Source organism: Sciurus carolinensis, chromosome 2, assembly GCF_902686445.1.
Source record: "Sciurus carolinensis chromosome 2, mSciCar1.2, whole genome shotgun sequence".
Lineage (NCBI taxonomy): Eukaryota > Metazoa > Chordata > Mammalia > Rodentia > Sciuridae > Sciurus > Sciurus carolinensis.
This window is the reverse complement of record NC_062214.1, coordinates 111927272-111948862: the sequence shown is the minus strand read 5'-3', so window position 1 is coordinate 111948862 and position 21591 is coordinate 111927272. Positions and strand designations below refer to the sequence as shown.

The 21591-nt window shown below is 45.0% G+C and overlaps 1 protein-coding gene and 1 non-coding gene across 2 annotated transcripts; both read left to right on the top strand.

Moving 5' to 3' along the window:
- The first annotated feature begins 5010 nt into the window (after positions 1–5010).
- On the top strand, positions 5011–21351 carry Ivd (isovaleryl-CoA dehydrogenase). Its single transcript, XM_047541351.1, is given in 13 exon segments — positions 5011–5198; positions 7736–7825; positions 8024–8036; positions 8039–8074; positions 10844–11013; positions 11765–11858; positions 12019–12155; positions 13565–13661; positions 15110–15203; positions 15720–15801; positions 16587–16691; positions 16799–16871; positions 18218–21351. Coding segments are annotated over 13 exon segments (1278 nt in total). The 5' UTR covers positions 5011–5045; the 3' UTR covers positions 18352–21351.
- Trnav-aac (transfer RNA valine (anticodon AAC)) lies at positions 9369–9440 on the top strand. Its single transcript has one exon. It is a non-coding gene; the product is annotated as a tRNA-Val (tRNA).
- Positions 21352–21591: the final 240 nt, after the last annotated feature.

The window sequence follows — 21591 nt, the reverse complement described above, 5'->3', positions numbered from 1 at the left end:
AGTGCCTCACTAAGTTGCTGAGGCTGGCTTTGAACTCTTGATCCTCCTGCCTCAGCCTTCCAAGCTGCTGGGATTACAGGTGTGTACCATCATGCCCAGCTGGAATATAGATTTTTTTTTTTTTTTGGTTGTAGATGGACACAATACATTTATAGTATTTATTTATTTATATGTGGTGCTGAGAATTGAACCCAGTGCCTCACATGTGCTAGGCAAGCACTCTACCACTGAGCCACAACCCCAGCCCCCATGTCAGTTTTTGATAAACTATTTTTGGAGAAATTTGTCCATTTCATCTACATTGTCAAATTTATTGCATATTTTGCTCAAAATATCTTTGTTATCTTTTTCCTATCTATAGGATCTGAGAACTGTTCCCCTTTTTCATTCTGTGTGTGTGTGTGTGTGTGTGTGTGTGTGTGTGTGTTGCCAAGGCTCTAACTCCAGGCTTCACACTTGCTAGGCAAGCACTGAGCTACATTCCCAGTCCCACTTTTCATTCTTGATATCAGTCATTTGCAATTTCTCATTTTTTCCCCTTGATCACTCTTGTCAGTGGTTCATCAATTTTAGTAATTTTAGACAATGTTTTGTTTGAGATAGAGTCTCAGCTGTCCTTGGCTTTTGTTTTGTTTTGTTTTCTTTCCTTTGTGCAAGGGGGCTTGACTTTTTTTAAAAATTATTTTTGTAGTTGTATGTGGAGCATGCCCTTATTTATTTTTATGTGGTGCCTTACAACGTGCTAGCAAGCACTCTGCCACTGAGCTACAGCCCCAGCCCCCAGGGCTTGACTTTTTAGTCCTCCTATCTCAGCTTCTCAAGTAGCAGCGATTACAGGCCTATACCACCATGACCAGCCATATTTTTATTTTTCTGTTCGAAATATTCTTTAATTCCCATTACAATTTCTTCTTTTACCTGTGGATAATCTGGCTTCTTGTTTCATTATTCTACCAAAAAAGTTCTTCCAAAAGTCACCAATTATTTTCCTATGGGTAAATTCCCTTGGACTTTTCCAGTCTACATTGATCTTTAATTAGCTAAGGATACTGATAACTAACTACCATCTTGAAAAATCACCTTTTCCTTTGGCATTCATGATGTTATGGAGTACAACTTAAGAACAAACTGATCACCACTAAGAAGTCCAAATTTGAGAGTCTTTATTAAGCCGGCTGGTTGACTGTCTCACACAATGGCCCAAAAAATGGCTATTGGGAGAACAGCCCTGACCACAGGGTTGCAGAGGTTCTTATACCAAAATCACATCAATCATAAGTGTCTGTTGCTATGATTTGAAATTACAAACTAACATCATGGGGTCTGAAATCATTAGTAGAGGGGGAAGTGGGTCAAAATGACCTTACTTAGGTACAAACTAAAGAATGGTTACTAAAATCTAAACAATCACTGTTGACATCATTGTTAATATGGTACATTGTTTAGGAAACTAGGAATCAAACAGAGCAAAATTTTTTCATTATACAAGAATTGCCATTTTGTCATTTTGTCTTGCCAAACAAGTCATGCTAAGCAACTGTTGATGGGTACAAAGGTGGGGTGTTCCCGTGGGAGAAGCATTTCCCACATAACATGGAGTCTCAAGGTAAAATGGAGTCTGTTTAGTCATTGCCCAGTTAGCCTGGCCTATACTATTTCCACGGAGTCAAATCTGTCAGCCCGTCACAATGATACAACAGAGCCATGGTTTCCTACCATCCACAGACTATGCTGTTGTTATTTTCTATAGGTTCATCCTTTTCTACCTGTCTACTAAGTGTTGATGCTCATCAAGACGAGGATGTAGCTCAGTTGTAGAGCACTTGCCTAGCAGGTGTAAGGCCCTGGATTCAATCTATAGCACCATAAAAAATTTAAAAAATAAAAAAAAAAGATTTAGAGCTAAGTCCTCCTGGGCTTATTGTTTGCCCTAAACCCTCTATCCACACCTTCAATTACTGTTTATTAGAAATTTTTATTTTCAGTGCAGGACTTTTCCTCAAGACTCATCCAACCACCTTTAACTTCACACTACTTATTAAGATGACTCAAGCACTTACAACACAATAGATTTTCCCTATCAGATCTGACTGTCTTCCAATGAAATTGTTTCCAAATGATAACACTCCTTTAATGTAAGTTTGGGTTAGGAAAAATGTCAACAATGCAATGGGGAGACAGGCAAAGGACAGGTCATACAAAAATAAGGGATTTCATATGTATGAAAAGATTCTCCGAGCTGGCATGGTGCATGCCTGTAATCCCAGCCACTGGGGAGGCTGAGGCAGGATAGCAAATTCAAGGCCAACCTCAGCAACTTAGTGAGACCCTGTCTCAAAATAAAATAAAAGGTTCTTGGGCTGGGGAGATAGCTCAGTTGGTAGAGTGCTTGCCTCGCAAGCACTAGACCTTGGGTTCAATCCCCAGCACCGCAAAAAAAAAAAAAAAAATGGTTCTAAAGATGTAGCTCAGGGATAGAACACTCATCTACCATATACATGTCCCTGGACTTGATCCCCAGCACTGAAAAAAAAAAAAATTGCTGTAGGGAGTACAAAATAGTACAATTCTATGATAGGGAATTTATCAACATGGAAATTACAAATGCATTTGCCCTTTGACCCAGAAAATCTTTTTTTCTTCTTCTTTTTCTCCAATGCTGGGGATTAAACCCAGGGCCTCTGACATGCAAGTATTCTATCTCTGAGCTACATCTGAGTTCCCTAACCCTTCCCAGCAATTATATTTCTGGCAATTTGTTCTACAGGTACATAAAAGGTAATTCATTGTAGCATTGTTGATATTTCAAGTGTCCCTACAAGAATGTTGGATAAAGTATGGCATATCCATACAATGGACTAATCTTAAAATGGAAGGAAGGGAGGAAAAAAGGGAAAGCTCTTAACTGTAATTTACAAAGATGTCCATGATGTATGCTAAGTGTAAGAAGTGGGAAGATAAGCATATATACTCATAATTGCTTGTACCTATATTTTAATACTGGAATATTAAAGAAATTAATAAAGGTATTACTTATAGGGGAAAAAGAACAGAGGAAACAAAGAGGATGCTGGAAAGACTTTTTACAGTTTTTTTGAGCACATGAATGTTTTGTCACTTTTTTAAAATAAAACTTGAATGGACATGTGGAAGCTATTGAATTGGGATTGGCCTAGATTCTCATCTTTTACTAGCAATATTCATAGATATTTGAGCTTCTCATCCCTATTTCCTACAAAATGATGCTAACATTGTGCAGGTATTAATGGCGAAGACTCAGGTTTGCTCATTTTGTAGGTTTTTTGTTTTGTTTTGTTTTGGTTTTTTGTCTGTTTTTGGTTCTGGGGATTAAACCCAGGAGTGCTTAACCACTTAGCCACATCCCCAGCCCTTTTTATTTTTTATTTTGAGACAGGGTCTCACTAAGTTGCTTAGGGGCCTCACTAAGTTGCCAAAGCTGGCTTTGAACTTGCAATCCTCCTGCCTCACTGGGATTACAGGCGAGTGCCACCACACCTGGCCAATTTGCTTGTTTTTGCAGAAGGAAGTCTTACAAAAAGCCACCAAATAGCCAGGTGTGGTGGTGCATGCCTGTAATCCCACTACTCTGGAGATTGAGGCAGAAGGATCACAAATTCAAGACTAGCCCTGGTAATGTAATGAAACACTGTCTTGAAAAAAATTAAAAGTTCTGAGGATGTGAATGTAGTTCAGTGGTAGAATGCCCCTGGGTTCAATCCCCAGTAAAACACACACACAAGGAAAAGCTGCCAAGACTCTTAGCTGTATAATCGTAGCTTTTGTACACACTCCCTGGGCTCTCAAGACATTAAGGACAAACTCAAAACAGCTAAATAATTTCAATCAGAATTTGAAAAAAGGAGATGCAATGCTGTGTGATTGGTCATTTTGGTCATTGACATCTCACTATGAAGTCTCAGAATGTAAGACTCAAGTTGTGAGGAGAGGGTAAATTAGAAGCTAGGGAATGGGTGTGGGGGGAGTCAGGTGTGGGGAAAATGAGAAGTTGTGCTAAGTACTAGGCTGAATGATTGAGTATGCAATCTTATTTATTTGGGGGACTGGAGAATGAACCCAGGGCCTCAAGCATACTAAGCACATGCTTTGTCACTGAACTACTCCCTCAGCCCGAGTATGCAATCTATTATTCTTCATAATAGCTTGGAAGTGGTTGATATTGTTTTATTTTACAGATGATAAGAGACTGAAAAGATCCAAGAAAATTGTCCAAAGTCCCACAACTAGGTAACCAGACTGTAAAGTCCCATTCTTGAACTCAGGGTGCTACACCACCTGCGATGGCATTGACCCGACACAGAGGAGGAAAAGCTGCAAAGGGGGGAAAGAGGATAAGAGGCTGAATTCCTTCAACACCATTCTTCCCTTCTTGCCCTCCCACCCCCATTATAAAAAAAAAAAGTCCCGCCTGACGTTCTTACACCACATTATATAATTTGAAGGACAGTTATTCCTTAATAACCTCTTTCCCATAAAACACGAATCAAAAGCAACAAATCCTGCTATATAATAAAGCAAATTTTACCAAATTAATCAATGTGCATACTAGAACAAGGGCTACTTTAAAAATCTTAACTATCCCAGGTTTGCTTGACAAATTTATTCCCAAATATTGACATTTGGGCAGTTTTCTGTTTTAAATGCTTGCTTTCCCCACAGAGATTTTTGCAATTGGGGTTTGCTATTTCAACGCAAGGAGACCGACTCAAAAGAAAGGACAATTTCTTTGCTCTTCTGCCCACCTCCTCCCCACCCCCTCCCCCCGAAAACAAATTAAAAAAAAAAAAAAAAAAAACAAAACAGGTAAGATCCAGCAGCAGATCCCGCGCCACCCGCTTGCCCACTCGCGGGGCGGTGGAGGGTTAGGAGAGTGCGGCCCTCAGAGGGCGGGTGAAGGTGATTGGCTGCTGGAGACCCATCCCTCGCCGATTGGATGGGGCAGTGATGCCCTATTGGTAGAGCCGGAAGAGATTCTTCAATTGCTCTGGATCCTGGTTCTGGAAGAGATGGCGACTGCGGCTCGGCTGCTGGTACGGCATGTGTGGAGCTGGAGGCTGCGGCCGTCGCTGTCGCCCCTGGCCGGCCTCGTTTCCCAGCGTGCCCACTCGCTGTTGCCTGTGGACGATGTGATCAACGGGCTAAGCGAAGAGCAGAAGCAGGTAGGGAGACTGACTCTTCCCAGCCGCAAGGCCTGTCCAGCGCCAGCGCAGACGCGGCTCGCGCCGGCTGGGCGATGGGAACGTCACTTGGGAGCGAGGACGGGAAGCTGACCCTCTCCCTTTGGGCCCTGTCCTCTAGTCTCATCTTCACCTCTGTGGAGGGAAGATTTGAGACAGCAAAGCAGGGCTGCCAGAGGGATATAAGGGAGTTAAGGAAGAAAGCTCCTGGGAGAATGGTGGTGTTTTGGTGGATCGAATGGAACTACCGCTTGTGGCAAAAGGGTCCTGCACTTGCATGTAGTTCATTTATGCTTGAATCTTGTCTTAGGCTGTGATTCTTTAACCTGGTTGATCATCATAATCACCAGGGGAATCTCTTTTTTGAATAAACAAGGAATTTTGAAGTGCCAGTGAGGTTTGCTGTCATTTTCAATTGATTAGAGCCAAAACACAGAGAACTCGAAAAATGTGATTACAAATGGGACTAGACCAGAGACTTTCTTGCAGGAAGGAAACTGTGGCTCACTTGGAGGCTAGCTGGAGTGCCAGGGAATGTGATTCTCCAGGGGCCCTAGACGGTTGAGAGCTTCTCTGAAGACTTGGATCCTAAGTGTCAAACTTTCCTACCAAGGGAAGTTTCTAATCCCCTTCAGTAATCTCGTCTGGCCAAAGATTCAGGGGCAGTAAAAAGCCTGACACGTGCCAAGAACTGAAGTGGGTGTGACTGGAGCATAGTGAGTGGGGGAAGGAAAAATATTGGGGAAGGTTGGAAGGCCAGCTGGTACAGTTTATGCAGGACCTGTAGGCCTGGGTAAGGAGCCTGTGCTTTATTCTGACTATAATGGAAAGGCATGGAATGATTTTATGTAGGGGAGCAGCATTTTAAAAAAGTTCTCTTCAAGCTGGGTACAGTGGTGCATGCCTATAATCTCAGTGGCTCTGGAGGTTGAGGCAGGAGGATCAAAGTTCAAAGCCAGCCTCTGCAACTTAGCAAAGCCCTGTAATACTTGGAAAACTGAGGCAGGTAGATCACTTGAACCCAGGAGTTCAAGGTCAGCAGGGCAACATAGCAAAACCCAGTCTCAGAAATAAATTAAAAAGCTAGGTATGGTGGTACATCCTTGTAATCCCAGCTACTCGGAAACTAAGGCAGAAGATGACAAGTTCCAGGTAAACCCGTACAACTTAGTGAGACCTTCTCTCAAAATACAAAATAAAATGGGCTGAGGGTGTAGCTCAGTGACAAAGTGCTTGCCTAGCATGTGCAAAGCCCAGGGTTTGCTCTCCAGTACCACCACTACCATCATCATCATCATCATCATCATCATCATCATAATGTAAACAAAATAAATCAAAATAAAAATAAGATAATAAAAAATAATAATCATCTAAAAGCTGTCTAAACTGAGAATCTTTTTTTGTTCTCTGATAGTACATTTTTTTTTGAAATTTTTTCTATGGTTGTACACAATGTAGATTCACACCATTCATGTAATCATACATATACATAGGGTAATACTGTCTGTTTCATTCTACTATCTTTCTGTCCTCCACCCCCTTCCACCCCATTTTCCTCTACACCTTCCAGAGTTCCTTCATTCTTCTTTTCCCGCTGCCACCCTCACCTCATTATATATTGTCATGCACTTATCAGAGAAAACATTCGGCCTTTGGTTCTTTGGGCTTGGCCTATTTCACTTAGCATGATATTTTCCAACTTCATCCATTTACCAACAAATGCCATAATTTTATTCTTCTTTATGACTGAGCAATATTCCATTGTGTCTATATACCACAGTTTCTTTATCCATTCATTAATTGAAGGGCACCTAGGTTGGTTCCACAATCTGCTATTGTGAATTGAGCAGCTATGAACATTGATGTGGTTGCATCACTGTAATATGCTGATTTTAAGTCCTTGGGTATAACGGAGGAGTGGGATAGCTGGGTCAAAAGGTGAATCCATTCCAAGTTTTCTGAGGAATCTCCATACTGCTTTCCAGAGTGCCTGCACCAATTTGCAACTCCACCAACAATGCATGAGTGTGCCTTTTCCCCCACATCCTCGCCAACACTTATTATAGCTTGTGTTCTTGACAGCCATTCTAATTGGAGTTAGATGAAATCTTAGGGTGGTTTTAATTTGCATTTCTCTAATTACTAGAGATGATGAGCACTTTTTCACATATTTGTTGATCACCTGTATATCTTCTGTGAAGTGTCTGTCCTGTTCCTTAGCCCATTTATTGATTAGGTTCTTTGTATTTTTGGTGTAAAGTTTTTTAAGTTCTTTATAAACTTTGGAGATTAGTTCTCTGTCTGAGGTGTGTGTGGAGAAGATTTAAACTGAGGATCTTAAGATTGAAGATCATCTCTGAAGAAAATTAACTAGTGAGGCCTCTAAGTTTCAATCTAATGTTATTGGGTGAGGTTACTTGTGGCCTGGTTCTCAGAATGTGCTCTCAATACTGGAGAAGCTGCTTTCACGGCAATAATATCTTGGTTTCAGCACCATCTGTCCTCTTTTCTCCCTCTAGCTTCGTCAGACTATGGCTAAGTTTCTTCAGGAGCACCTGGCTCCCAAGGCCCAGGAAATTGATCATAGCAACGAGTTCAAGAACCTTCGAGTGAGTCATAAGGTTGGGACAGAGGGCAGTTGGGAGTGTGGCTAGGTTGCACTGCTGCCTGGAAGGGCTCACAACCATCTCCTAGTAAAAGAAGCCTCCTAAGAATGTAGCTTCTGTCTCTGAAGCATTTGGTCTTGTTGTTGCAGCCACAGATGGCTAGCTGCCTTCTCACAATTCTGTACTCGGTTCTATTGACAGGAGTTTTGGAAACAGCTGGTAACCTGGGAGTATTGGGCATAACAGTCCCTGGTGAGTATAACTTCTTTCCCTAAAGAGAACTTTCCATGAGTGCCTATTCACTCAATTCCCAAAAGAAACAGGAAGGAGGGAAAGACTGCCCAAAGACACCTAGAACTTTTTTTTTTCCCCAAAATTCTCTGAGTCAAGCAGTTGTCCTAGTGTCTCTGTTTTACTACCATAATTTCTAAGGTCTATTCAAAGAGTGGCTTCTAGGCAGGAACAGTTAGTTAGGGCAGATATAACCCTGTAGGGACTGCCTGAGTCTTGTCCCTGGAAATCATTGGGGATGAGAGGGATGTCTTTTTGGGCCTTTAGGTGAGATGGCCAGGTGATGTGTTTAATAGGCTCTCTAGGGGCTGACCACTGCCCCCTGTGGATCTTACTACTCATTTTCATGGGGAGAGGATAGGGAGTTAATGGAACCCTGGTTCAAGTATTGGCTTCTAAAGGAGAGGCCCAACCTGACTTGCAGTGCCCTGTAAAGAACTGAGCCTTGGACTCCCCAACCAAACCTGGAGAGCCCACCCTACTCGGGCCTGTATTTACTCTGGGTATGAGAATAAGGGTGGAACATGATACAGTCAACGTTTTTCTTCTCATTAGTCCCTAAACAACAAAGAATAACAACTATATGTATAAGAAATCTAGAGATGATTTAAAGGATATGGGAGGATGTACATAGGTTTTATGCAAATATGACAACATATTACATAAGACACTTAAGCATCCTCAGATTTGGGTATCTAAGATAGGTCCTGAACCAATCCCCTGATATGGAGGATCAACTATATATTTCACCTTGTCTCTTCTTCAGCACTCAGAGTAGGTTAATTCCTGGAATTTGAGCTGAAATAGAAAGTTAGAAAGTTACAACATGGACTGAGTGTGGTGGCACAAGCCTGTAATCCCAGTGGTTCAGGAGGCTGAGGCAGGAGGATCATGAGTTCAAAGCCAGCCTCAGCAACTTAGTGAGTCGAGTCCCTAAGCAACTTAGCAAGACCCTGTCTCTAAATAAAATATTAAAATGCTGGGGTTGTGGCTCAGTGTTTAAGTGCCCCTGGGTTCAATTCCCAGTACCAAAAAATAAACAAATAAAAGTTACAACATGAATAATGATAAAATGAAACCACTTAAATATTTACACCATCTTAATGCAAAATAGTTGGAGGGAAGTCTGCTGGGGACTTCTGAAAAAGACTCTTCCATTATGTTTTGGGAATTTATGAACCCTACTCACCCACTCCAGAAATATGTGAATCAGATTGGATTTAAAGGAAAAAAGAGGCAATTAGAAATCATGAGCTGGGGTGTAGCTCAATGGTAGAGTGTGTGTTTAACATTCATGAGGCCCTGGGTTTGATCCCCAGCACCACATTTAAAAGAAAAGAAAGGTTGGGCATCGTGGCTCACTCCTATAATCCCAGAGACAAAAGAGGCAGAGACAGGAGGATCACAAGTTCGAGGCCCACCTCAGCAACTTAGCAAGACCCTCAGCGACTTAGCAAATCTCTCTCTGAAAATGAAAAAGTCTAGAGAAATAGCTCAGTGATGAAGTACCCCTGGGTTCAATCCCCATTAACAAAGGTGGGAGAAAAAAAGAAAGAGACAGAAAGAAATCAGATAAAATCCTTTCAGCAGGACAGTATTTATTTATTTATATTACCAGAGATTGAACCGGAGGCAGTCTACCACTGAACTTCACCCACAGCCTTTTTTATTTTGATGATGGGTCTCACTAAGTCACCAAGGCTGGTTTTGAATTTGGTATCTTCCTACCTCAGCCTCTGACTCAGGCACGCACTACCACACTCAGCTTCAAGGGAAAACTTTTAAGAGAAAGCTAGGGCTGGGGCTGTAGGTTAGTGGTAGAGTACTTATCTAGCATGCATAAGGCCTCTGGATTCCTTTTTGCTTTTCTTCACAGAGTTGTGATCAGGCCAAGCTTTTCCTACAGCCTTTCCATGATTTCTTAGTCATAGTGAACATTTGCACAGAGCTTTGCCAGGCTTTACCTAAACAGTGGGGTTAGGGCATAGTACTAGATGACCTTGCCTCTTTGATTTGGGATTTTCTATCAAAGACAAACCTCATTTTTATAGACAGTTCTGAAATTTCCTGCTCGTATCTTTTTTTCCTCTGCCTCATAGTTTACCTCCAGATTTCCTCTCAGGCTTTGGCTCCCCTGGCTGTTTCTAGTCCTACTTCTTTGGGTCCAAACCTACACCATTAAATATTACTTTCTTGAGGCGGTTACACAGACAGCCTTTGTTTTATATCTGGTTTTGGTGCTTTGGACACAGTCTTTTGCTCATTTTGTTTTCATTAGACTCCAGACTCTCTTTCTTCATTCATTTATTTGCCTCTGTCTTTCTGTAACTTTTTTTTTTTTTTTTTTTTTTTTTTTTTTTTTTGCGGTACTGGGGATCGAACTCAGGGCCTTGTGCTTGCAAGGCAAGCACTCTACCAGCTGAGCTATCTCCCAGCCCTTTCTGTAACTTTTGTAATAGTGAGTGCTTGGATTTTTTGCTTGTCTCCACATAGTGTCTGGGATAAAGACAGTTTTGGCAATGATTTGTCTTCTGAACCACAACTCGGCCATCCAGCAACAGCAAGCTGAACAAATTCTGTGAGTCCATGATATCAACCTATTAACCTTGCTAGGGCAACTTGGAATCAGTGCTACAAGGGTCTCTTTTCTACCAATTAATTTTAGATTTCTGTCAATGTCCCAATTTTACCTTGCCGCCTTTCTACTCCCCTGCACTGTCCCTCTCCCAGTTCAGTATGGTGGCTCTGGCCTGGGCTACCTGGAACATGTGCTGGTGATGGAGGAGATATCCCGAGCTTCTGGAGCAGTGGGTCTCAGCTATGGTGCCCATTCCAACCTGTGCATCAACCAGATTGTGCGCAACGGGAATGAGGCCCAGAAGGAGAAATATCTCCCCAAGGTAAGGAAATGGGATTGAAGAAAGCCATGTTGATTTCACTGCAATCAGCTACCACCAGGGACCCTCTCCCATTGGTAGGGGCCAGTTAGACTTGCTTTCTGTGGTATGCTTCCACAAATACAGTTAGGAAGAAGCCCAGGGTTGTTTTAAAATACTTGCATCAAAAATTGAAAATAGAGTCAGGATTCCTGATTGGATGAAAGACTGATAGCATTCAAAGACCACTTTAAGAAACAGAAAACCAGAGTCGTGGTGGCATGTGCCTTGCCTGTGGTACCAGCTGCTGAGGAGGCACCTAGAGGCAGGAGTCTCATTTGAACCTAGGTGTTTGAGATCAGCCTTGGCAACATGGCAAAACCCCCATCTAAGAGAGAGAGAGAACTGTGCTGTAGTCTTTCAATCCCAGCTACTGGGGAAGCTGAGCCTGAGGCAGATGGATGGCAAGTTTGAGGCCAATCTGGACAAAATAATGAGACCCTGTCTCAAAATTAAAATAAAAAGGACTGAAGATGTTGCTCAATGGTGAAGCACTTGCTGAGCATACACAAATCCCTGGAAAAGACATAAAGAAGAAAGGGGAGTAGAAGAGACATTTTCAACCTTATGTGTATTGAGCTTCCCTTCTGGAACTTTACCAATACCCTGCTCTGAAAAAGAAGTTTGAAAGGGCATACCATGAACAGGAAGAGGCAGACCAGTACTGTAGGGTGCTTGTGAGGTCATAACAAGGCCTGCTGGGTTTTCCTTGCAGCTCATCAGCGGTGAGTACATTGGAGCCCTGGCCATGAGTGAGCCCAATGCTGGCTCAGATGTTGTCTCCATGAAGCTAAAGGCAGAAAAGAAAGGTGAGAGCATTCTCAACTATGGAGCTTAAATGGGCAGAATGAGGGAGCAGTAGCTGGGAGTGGCTCCAGAATTGTTTTTCAACTGCTCAGTGATTCTGTAGACTGACAGGCTAAGAAAAGCCAAGCCGGCTTGAGCAAGTAAGCAATATGCTGCCCTTAGGAGATTACTACATCCTGAATGGCAACAAGTTCTGGATTACCAACGGCCCCGATGCTGATGTTCTCATTGTCTACGCCAAGACAGATCTAGCTGCTGTGCCAGCTTCTCGGGGCATCACAGCCTTCATCGTGGAGAAGGTACGGAGTCGGAGAGGCTTCTGTCTCCTGACAGTGGTCCCAAAGGCTGCTTTTTTCTGCTGATCATGTATGATGCTCTGCTTTCAGGGGTCGGGGGAGACAGAGTAAACTGAAAAAGACTGACAGGAGGGTAGCCAAAAAGTTGAGTCCAGGGAGGATGGGTCAAGTCTGAAGATGAAGCTGTGCACAGAGCCTGATCATACAAAGAGGTTCAGGAAGAGGAGGACTGAAAGGAGGCCACTAGATCTGATGGTCAGGATGTCCTTGGTGAGCTGGGCAAGAACAGCAGGGGAGGCTGAGGTATAGGTGGGAATACAAGTGGAGAAGATTTCACCTCCAGCAGTCTTGATATGAAAGCAAAAGGGAATTAGATCAGGAGTATGAAATAAAATTTGGGAGTCTGGGTTTGTTTTTTAGGAAGGGGGCTGGGGTTGTGGCTCAGTGGTAGAGCGCTTGCCTAGCATGTGTGAGGCACTGAGTTTGATTCTCAGTACCACATATAAAATAACTAAAAAAAAATAAAGGTCCATCAACAACTAAAAAAAATATTGAAAAAAAAAAAGAGGGGATGGCTGGGTATGTAGCTCTAAGTGGGAAGATTGACTGAAATTTTCAGTAAAGAGAAAGGACAGTTGGAGAGGGAGATATTGAGATGTGTGGGGTGAATGAGCAAAACACAATGGCTTTTTGGGTAGAAGGAAGGATGGGTTACAGGTAGTGGTGGATGAACCATCTGCCTGATGACTGTAGGAGGCCAGGTGCATGTGGGGCACCTGTAAGGGCTGGGGACCACAGCTGTGGGGGAGACGGTAGAAAATTTAACAAATGAGACCTGCAAAGGTTTACAGTAGCCTCCACAGAGAAAGAGGGAAAGGAGATACTAGAATTGGAGCAAACAGGGCCTGGCTAAGATTGGAAACGTCCAGGTTGTAAAACACCCTCTTACCAGCCAGGAGGGGAGTGGAGGGGTGCGACACATGCTTGTGCTCTACTGGGCACTTGCCAGTACATACGCAGCTGAGTAGTCCAGGTCAAAGCTCACAGTTGGTTGCATTCATCCCAGGTGAGACTCCATGAAGGATGGATGGCAAAAGAACAAAGAAATTGAGTGGGCTGTTAAGAGTATCTCAGGAGTTATGTCCCCAGGGGAAGGGAAGCACAGCCAAGAAGAGTCAGGATGGTTCAGGACTGGACATTTCACCAGGAAAGAACTGCTCCCATGAGAACTGGGGAGAACACAACTGGCAACAGTAGAGGCTGGGAACAGGGCAGGGTGTCAAGATAGAACAGTCTCACATCCAGAGCTGGTATGCCAGGCAGGTACAGGGACCTGATACTAAGGTGGGTCTTCCCTTTACCAGCCCCCTTGGGGCATTTCTAACCAGAGCCTTCTTTTGTTTCCTGAAAAGGGTATGCCTGGCTTCAGCACCTCCAAGAAGTTGGACAAGCTGGGGATGAGGGGCTCTAATACCTGTGAGCTAATCTTTGAAGACTGCAAAGTTCCTGGTAAGTGTCTCTGAGAATGAGGGAACTCCTGCCCTGACCCCCTCACAAGTTATTCTGGCTGTTCCCAAGCTGAGAGAGAGACTCACATTATAAGCTCCTTCATGACATGCATCTTCATAACTGTGGGCCTGGGGCAGCTGGACAGCTGTCCCTCCTGGCCACAGTCCCTGCAGCTGTATGCCTGACTGGCTGAGATGAAGGGTGGTGCTGCTTCTGTGTATAATACATTCTGCTTGGACTTTGTTTCCAGTAGCTGAAGGTGAGAGGTAAGACCTCCCCAGCTCACTGTTGTCCTTCAGATGCCCTGTACATTTGCCTGAATAACCCGTGTGAGTTACTCATTAAAGATGCTAAAAAAAAAAAAAAAAGCCAGACTCTGATGGAAGCCAGACTCAGTGAAGTGGAAGTGATTTGGTTTCAGCAGGAGTATTTTTTCCCCTGAGTTGCAGCTGAAAATTTGACACCACACAGCACTGGGGTAGTGCCAGCACCCCTATCATGTGCTGATAGGACCAGAGGCATAGATCTGCTCACCAGTTAGGCTGTCTCTATGTCTGAGCACAGACCATTCCTCTCCCCCCCATCCCAGAAAAGTATGTGGTTAGAAGGAGCTTCTAGAAAGAGGGATTCATGCAGATCCTTCTTTGTGCACAGGAAATAAATTCAGTCAGGAATGGTGGCACATACCTATAATCCCAGCAACTGGGGAGACTGAGGCAGGAGGATCACAAGTTTGAGGTCAGCCTCAGCAGCTCAGTAAGACCCTAGCAACTTAGCAAGACCCTGACTCAAATAAAAAATAAAAAGGACTGAGGATGTGGCTCAGAGATAAAGCACCCCTAGATTCAGTCCCTGATTTAAAAAAAAAAAAAAAAGTTTCAGCCAGCATTAAAGGCAAATCATTTGTGTCAAATTTTTATACTCAGTTTCCTGCCTATAGGTCCCAAGGCCATCCATTGTCCTAGCTTAGTACAATAGGCACTTAGCAGCTTTTCCCACCAGCAATGAATGGCCCATCTCTTGGACAGAGCAGCTTTCATGGACCAAATGCAGGGAGGTAACCCTGGAATAGAGCAGACAAGCTGGGGGAGGGTAATTCTCTGATTCCTATGTAGGTACAGATGTGGAAAGAACCAGGAAGAGGTGGATGACTTCTAGATAGACCAATTAACTTTTCTTCTTTCCCATCCAAGTGGCTCCAGAGAGGGAAGGGAAAGACCCAATAACTCAAGGCTTTCTGTCTAGTGTGGATGGTGTTGGGGTCCTGGAAGCTCCATTTCTGACTGGAAGTGGTAAAGCCAGTCCTTATCTCTCACCTGGACCCCTAGTTGAACCTCAAGTAACGTATTTCAGTGCCTTATATGAGAGCTTGTTATCACCTAGTACCCTTTATAAAAGTGAAGAGGCCTTGGACAGCCTCTCCCTCTGACTAGCATTTATCCTGGCAGCTGCCAACATCCTGGGGCATGAGAGCAAGGGTGTCTACGTGCTGATGAGCGGGCTGGACCTGGAGCGCCTGGTGCTGGCGGGTGGGCCCCTCGGGTAAGTGAGGCTCCTGGGGACCTGTGTTCTTTTAGCCTCTGAGTGGCAGATGGATCTATCCTAGCAGCAGCAGCCTTCCCACAGGGGGACCAAAGGGAGCTGCTTCCTGGCTCCTGTGATCTCTCTTAGAGACAAAAAGAACTTACTCCTCCTGCATTTGGTTTTTTTCATACAAAAGGAAAATGTCATTAGGTGGATAGACAGAGGCCTGAGGAGCAACTCTGCTTAGGTAGTGTGGATATGAAACGGGAGGCCCTGGCTGGGATGCCTCCTACTGCAGAGGTGCAGCCACTCCCACCTCTGGCTTTAGAGTTGGGGCACAAGTGCTCTCTAGTTGGTGTTGTAACTGCCTCAGGGTAACAAGAGTTTCTCAAGCTCCTTTTCTTCCTACCTGAGATTCCAGATCCATATCTTGCCAAGCTTTCCCTTCGGGCCTTTCCCTCTGTCATTCTGCCACCCACTTAGCAGGAGTGGGACCATGGGACACCTCCACAGTGTCTTTCTCTTTCCTGGCAGGCTCATGCAGGCAGTCCTTGATCACACCATCCCCTACCTGCATGTGAGGGAAGCCTTTGGCCAGAAAATCGGCCACTTCCAGGTGAGTGGAGTGTTTTGATGAAATGTACTTTTATTGGGTTCATGTTTTTTGTGATGAGTGAGGAAGCAGGCCATGCACTGTGGGACATTGACTATCATCTAGAAAAATGAACTTGATCTAGGCAAGGTGGTTCATGCCTGTAATCCCAGTAGCTCGAGAGGCTGAGAAAGGAAGATCGCAAGTTCAAAGCCAGCCTCAGCAAAAGTGAGGTGCTAAGCAAATCAGTGAGACTGTCTCTAAATGAAATACAAAATAGGGATGTGGCTCAGTGGTTGAGTGCCTCTGAGTTCAGTCCCTGGTACCCACCCCTCACACATACACACAAAATGAGCTTGAATGCTTGGAATGTGGGCTGCTTTAGCATGTAGTATGGCTTTGAAAATTTTTAGTAAATCCAGCACATTGTCCCATCCATTTCTGTTTGAGGTGAATACAACTGAAGAGTGAAGCTCAAAGGTTGTGGAGAGCTATAGGAAAAGGGAAAAAACCTTCTGGTTTAAAGAAGCTGTGGGAGGTTGATGAAGGTTGTCGCAGGCAGTGCCTGGGGAAAAGTGCCTCTCAGACACAGCAAGGGCCATTCCAAGGTGCAGTGTCCAATAGCAGCTCTAGATTAACCCCTTATCCCCTAGATCCACTTCCATCTCTGTCATTCTAGACAAGTCCCATCTCTTCTCTGTGCCTTTGCTTCCCCACTCCTGGCTGTCAGGTTGCCACTGATGCTGATCTGCTTTGATGACTGGGAAGAGTAACCCAGCATGTTGACTATGACCTCCCTTTGTTCCCAGCTGATGCAGGGGAAGATGGCAGACATGTACACCCGCCTCATGGCATGTCGACAGTATGTCTACAACGTTGCCAAGGCCTGCGATGAGGGCCACTGCACTGCCAAGGTGAGAGCCAGCTCCTAAGGAGGAAGAGGCTGGGGTAGAGGGTCATCTGCTGGGACCGGCTCCTGCATGCCTGGCAGGGCCCTGCTGACCATAACCTCCTCCCACAGGACTGTGCCGGTGTGATTCTTTACGCAGCTGAGTGCGCCACACAGGTAGCCCTGGATGGCATTCAGTGTTTTGGTGAGTGGCCTCCACTCTCCCTCCCAGGGATGTTCTCCTTCCAGGAGCCTGGCGCTGACTGGAAAGGTTTCCTCTCCACTTCTCATTCTGTGCTTAAGTGAGCAACAGTTGAGCTACCCCCTCTAGGCTCTGCCCCCTTTAGAAGGAAGTGGAAAAGCAGATGAGAAAAGTGCTGGAGGCCACAAGTTGCTACTTCCTTCAGCAGTGCCCCCCTCAACCACCCACCTGCTCTTGTGGATACTAGGAAATGGGGAAAGAGACGCTGCAGGTAGAACATCCTCATTTCAGTGCTCCCCCCCTCAACCCCCACCATTAAGGGCATAGACTTGAGCCTCATGGCTTAGGTTTGAATCCTAGTGCTGCCGTCCCTGTCTCTTCTTGCTCACTCCGCCCTTTTTTTTTTTTTTTTTTTTTTTTGTGGTACCAGGGATTGAACCTAGATCCTCCTAACCATTGAGCCACATACCAATCCCTTTTTTATATTTTATTTAGAGACAGGGTCTTGCTGAGTTGCTTAGGGCCTCACTAAGTTGCTGAGTCTGGCTTTGAACTCTTGATCCTCCTGCCTCAGCCTCCTGAGCTCCTAGGATAACAGGCATGTGCCACCACACCATACTCTTGTCTCCCTTTTGCCATGTCTGCCAGTGGTTCTCCACTTTTCTTTGCCTGGTGCCCTCAGCACTCTGAGTGGCCTTCCAGCTCTATCCCTTTGCCCACCCTATCCACACCAAGGTACTCTCCAAGCTGTTCCCTTTCATTGCCTTTCACTGCTTCTCTTTAGTCACCTCCATTGCTTGTTTCTCTGTATAGTCTGCCCTCAATATCCATGGATTTCATGGATTCCAACCAAGCTTAGATAGAAAATATTCAGGAAAAAAAATTGCATTGGGCTGGGGTTGGGCTCAGTGATAGAGCACTCGCCTAGCATTTGTGAGGCACTGGGTTCGATCCTCAGCACCATATAAAAATAAATAAATAAAATAAAAGTATTGTGTCCATCTATAACTAAAAAAATTGCATCTATGTTGAACATGGGTTTCTTGTTATTTCATAAATAATACAGTGTAATAACTATCTAAATGGCATTTACATTGCATTAGATATTATAAATAATACAGAGATGATTTAAAATATATGGGATGATGTGCTTAGGTAATATGGAAATACTTTGTCATTTTGTATAAGGGACTTGAAGCATCCAGTTTTGGTATCCATATGGGTTCCAGAAACCAATCCCCACAGATACTGAGAGCTGACTGTACTTGGCTTTCTTTTTGCTATCCTTGCTTTGCTGCACTGCCCATTGCTTCTGTTGTCCTTTCTTCTCTTCCCAAACTCTGTTGCAGGTGGCAATGGTTACATCAATGACTTTCCCATGGGCCGCTTTCTTCGAGATGCTAAGCTGTATGAGATTGGGGCTGGCACCAGTGAGGTGAGACGGTTGGTCATTGGCAGAGCCTTCAACGCAGATTTCCACTAGTCCCAAGATCCACCACCCCTTTGGTCCAGCACCTAGAGGCCTTTGGAAGCAGAGATCAGGTAGCCCTCCTAGCTGCCTGAAGCAGGCCCTGCTGCTCACCTTCCCTTCTGGTTCCATCCCTCAAGCCGCTGCAAGAGGTGGAGCCTTTTACACTGGCTGCCAAGCACTGTGGGCCAACCAGCCAGGAAAGTTTAAAATGGACTCAGCAGGAAGCATATTGTCTTTTCTGAGAGCAGCTAAGAGGGCTTTGGTGACTCTGTGCCCTTGCTCTCTGCTTTTCAACTTCAAAGCCCGATGCTCCCACCTCCTGGGGTGACCTGGGAGCAGGCAGATATCCACCCCTTCTTTTGGATGAACCTCTGGCAGGGAGCCCTCTCTGCTCAAGTATAGCAGAATCATTGCCCCTCTCCATTTACTCAAACTTGGTGGTCTCTTTTCTGGGGAAAAAGAAAAGCCAAAAACTCACCCTTGTTTGCTGGCTTTTTGAGTCATCAGTTCCCAACCATTTTGGAACACCTGCAGAGTCTGCATGGGGGACAAAAGATGGCTTGTGGAGAATTAGCTCATGCTGGCCCCTTTGGCAGCCCATCTGAGCTGTTCTGCACTGCTCTGCCACAGGAACCAGTGGGTCCTGGTCATGTAACCTTCCACAGGCACAAGCCCTGCCCAAGCAGGCCTGTGTTGCCTGGCTCAACTCCAGCAGAGGCTGTCTGTGTACATTTCTCAAGACACCCCATGTACACTGCCTGTGTACATTTCTCAAGCCTAATTTTGTTACAACTGCACAGTGGCTGCTGCCATTTTGTATTAAACATATTGTGAAGCAAACCCATCTGTTTCTAAACCGGTGTTTTGGAGGAGAAACAATCTACTACTCCTGACTTCTGTCTAGATACAGCACATGTCCTTGGAGAATGGCTGGCCCAAGTCCTATTTTTGCCCTCCAGCCTGCTCCCAGTGATTTGGTTTTGTGTGTGTGCACGCACGTGTATTTGTTTTGTTTGTGGTGCTGGGGATTGAACCCAGGACCTTGCACATGTGAGGCGAGCACTCTACCACTGTGCTACTACCCTAGCCCTTCAGTGGTTTTTTTTAAAGGAAAGAGGGACCCCAAAGTGGTAAGATCTTGGAGCTGTAAAGTACCTTATAAATTTCTGAAAACCATCCTTGAGGTATTTTGGTTTTGGGTTCATTTGTTAAGATCAAGACAATTTAACTCTTTCAAGGTCAGAACTAGAGCTAAACTCCAGATTTGCTAGCAGCAATAATGGGAGTATTCTGAGAATTCCAGCCTGGGACCCTACTACACAGCATCCTAGATGGAACATGGTCTGAGAGGACTGGATCTGTTATTCCACTCCCTCTAAGTCCCCAGAAGAGGAAATGATTTTCTTGGCTCCCAGCCTGGCAACACCTGTTCCTGGTGTTTGGTCCTGGTCTCCAGACAAGTGATGCTCTCAGCCTGAGGCTTGAGAGTGGGTTTAGCAACCCCAATCTAACCCTATCTTGAGGGGAATATCCAGAGCTTGTGGCTGTCCCTTAACTTCCCAGTTCTATCTTGTGCTATATTGATGAATTTAGCTAAAATGGTGAATGATCAGCTAAAAACAGGTAGCCACGATAATCAGCCTAAAGACATTTAAAATGGCAGAATGTGATGTGTGGTCCAGTTAGTGTTGGGTAGAGCCCCCCCAAGTTGGGGTTTGTCCCCCAGAAGTTAGAATCTTAATCCCCAAAGTCACATGCCAATTATATCTGGAGGTAGGACCCTCATTGGCTTTAGTGGCTTCATGAGAGGGTGCCCCATACTAGCATACTTGTTCTGTCATGTGAGATCCTCCACCATGTTTCAATGCAGCAAGAAGGCCCTCACCAGATGTCAGTGCCATGTTCTTGGACTTGTAGCCTCCAGAACAGTGAGCTAGATAAAGCTCTATAAATTACCCCATCTGTGGCATTCAGTTATAGCATCAGAAAACCAAGACAGAATGCAGTTATTCTCCTGATCCTTTATGCGAAACAAGAGGAATGTTTAAAAACGAAAACAAAACAAACTGCATAGACTGAGACAAAAATGGGAGATCAGTGGGCACTTTGTTTCTGGTGGGCGTTTCAGGTTCTCTGCACGCACCGCGCAGCTCTACCGCACCTGTTAACAGGCACCTTTCCTTCCTGAGGCTGCCTCTGATTCTATTCCAGATTTAGGCCACCACACCATCAGCGCAGCGCCTCCTCCACATGGCCTGTCCTGGGGGAGGTCAACAGAAGGTAACAGAATGTTTAAGTGATGTGGGCACACCCATATCAGAACTTGGGAACCGGTAAACTAAGACGTCTGCATCTCTACCCAGACTAATCACATCTCTGGGAGTTACAGCAACCCATCAGGGTTAGAGGGGCTTCTCTAGAGACCGAAGACCTAATTCTTGGCCCTCTAATCCAAGGATATTACCCCTTCCGTATGTAACTATCTCAAATTTCGTTTCACACACCGGTTCCTTGGGTGCGGAAGGCAAGGAGCGACCCCTTCAAGATGGTCGGCAAGGTGAGTTGTCCCGGGGTGAAGGAACCAAGCGCCGGCTGAGAGGCCGGCCACGCCCAGACGCTGGAGACCCGGGGTGGAGCCCCAGCTGGTGTAAAGTGGCTGCGTGCGGGCCAGGACCTCCCTGGTGGGAGCTGAAACGCAAGATTCCAGTTGCGGTTGGACTCGCAACCTAGATCAGGTCCAGGATCTTCCCTGTGTGCCCCTCCGCCGAGACGGAGCGCTGCCCTGGCTCTCGGGACTAGCTCTGGTGCAGCGTGGAGCTCGCCTGACCCCTGCTGGCTGCCTGCGGGGTCGCAGTCGCGCAGAGCCTGCTGCTCTCTGCCCTTCGCTAGCGTGCCTTGGATGCGAGGATTCCAGTTCAGGAATTTCAGGACTCAGGAATATTTTATTATATTAAACGAGAACATTAAAGGGGAGATAAGTGGCTGTCCTCTATTACCATCGTTTTATACAAGAAAGGCAACATGTAACAATTAAAAAGTAGAAAGAACAAGAACTCAGAACAAAGGCCAGGGTTGTATTAAGATTTTCATATATGCTTTCTGTTCATAGTTTCAAAACACTATATACTGCGAAGGATTTTTTTTTTTTTAAAGACTGCCTCCTTTCCCTCCCTCCCACCCCCATTCCCAGGACAAAACCACTTTGAGGCTTCGGGGGCTTCTTTTGGTAATTCGTGCCTCTAAGTGATAGGC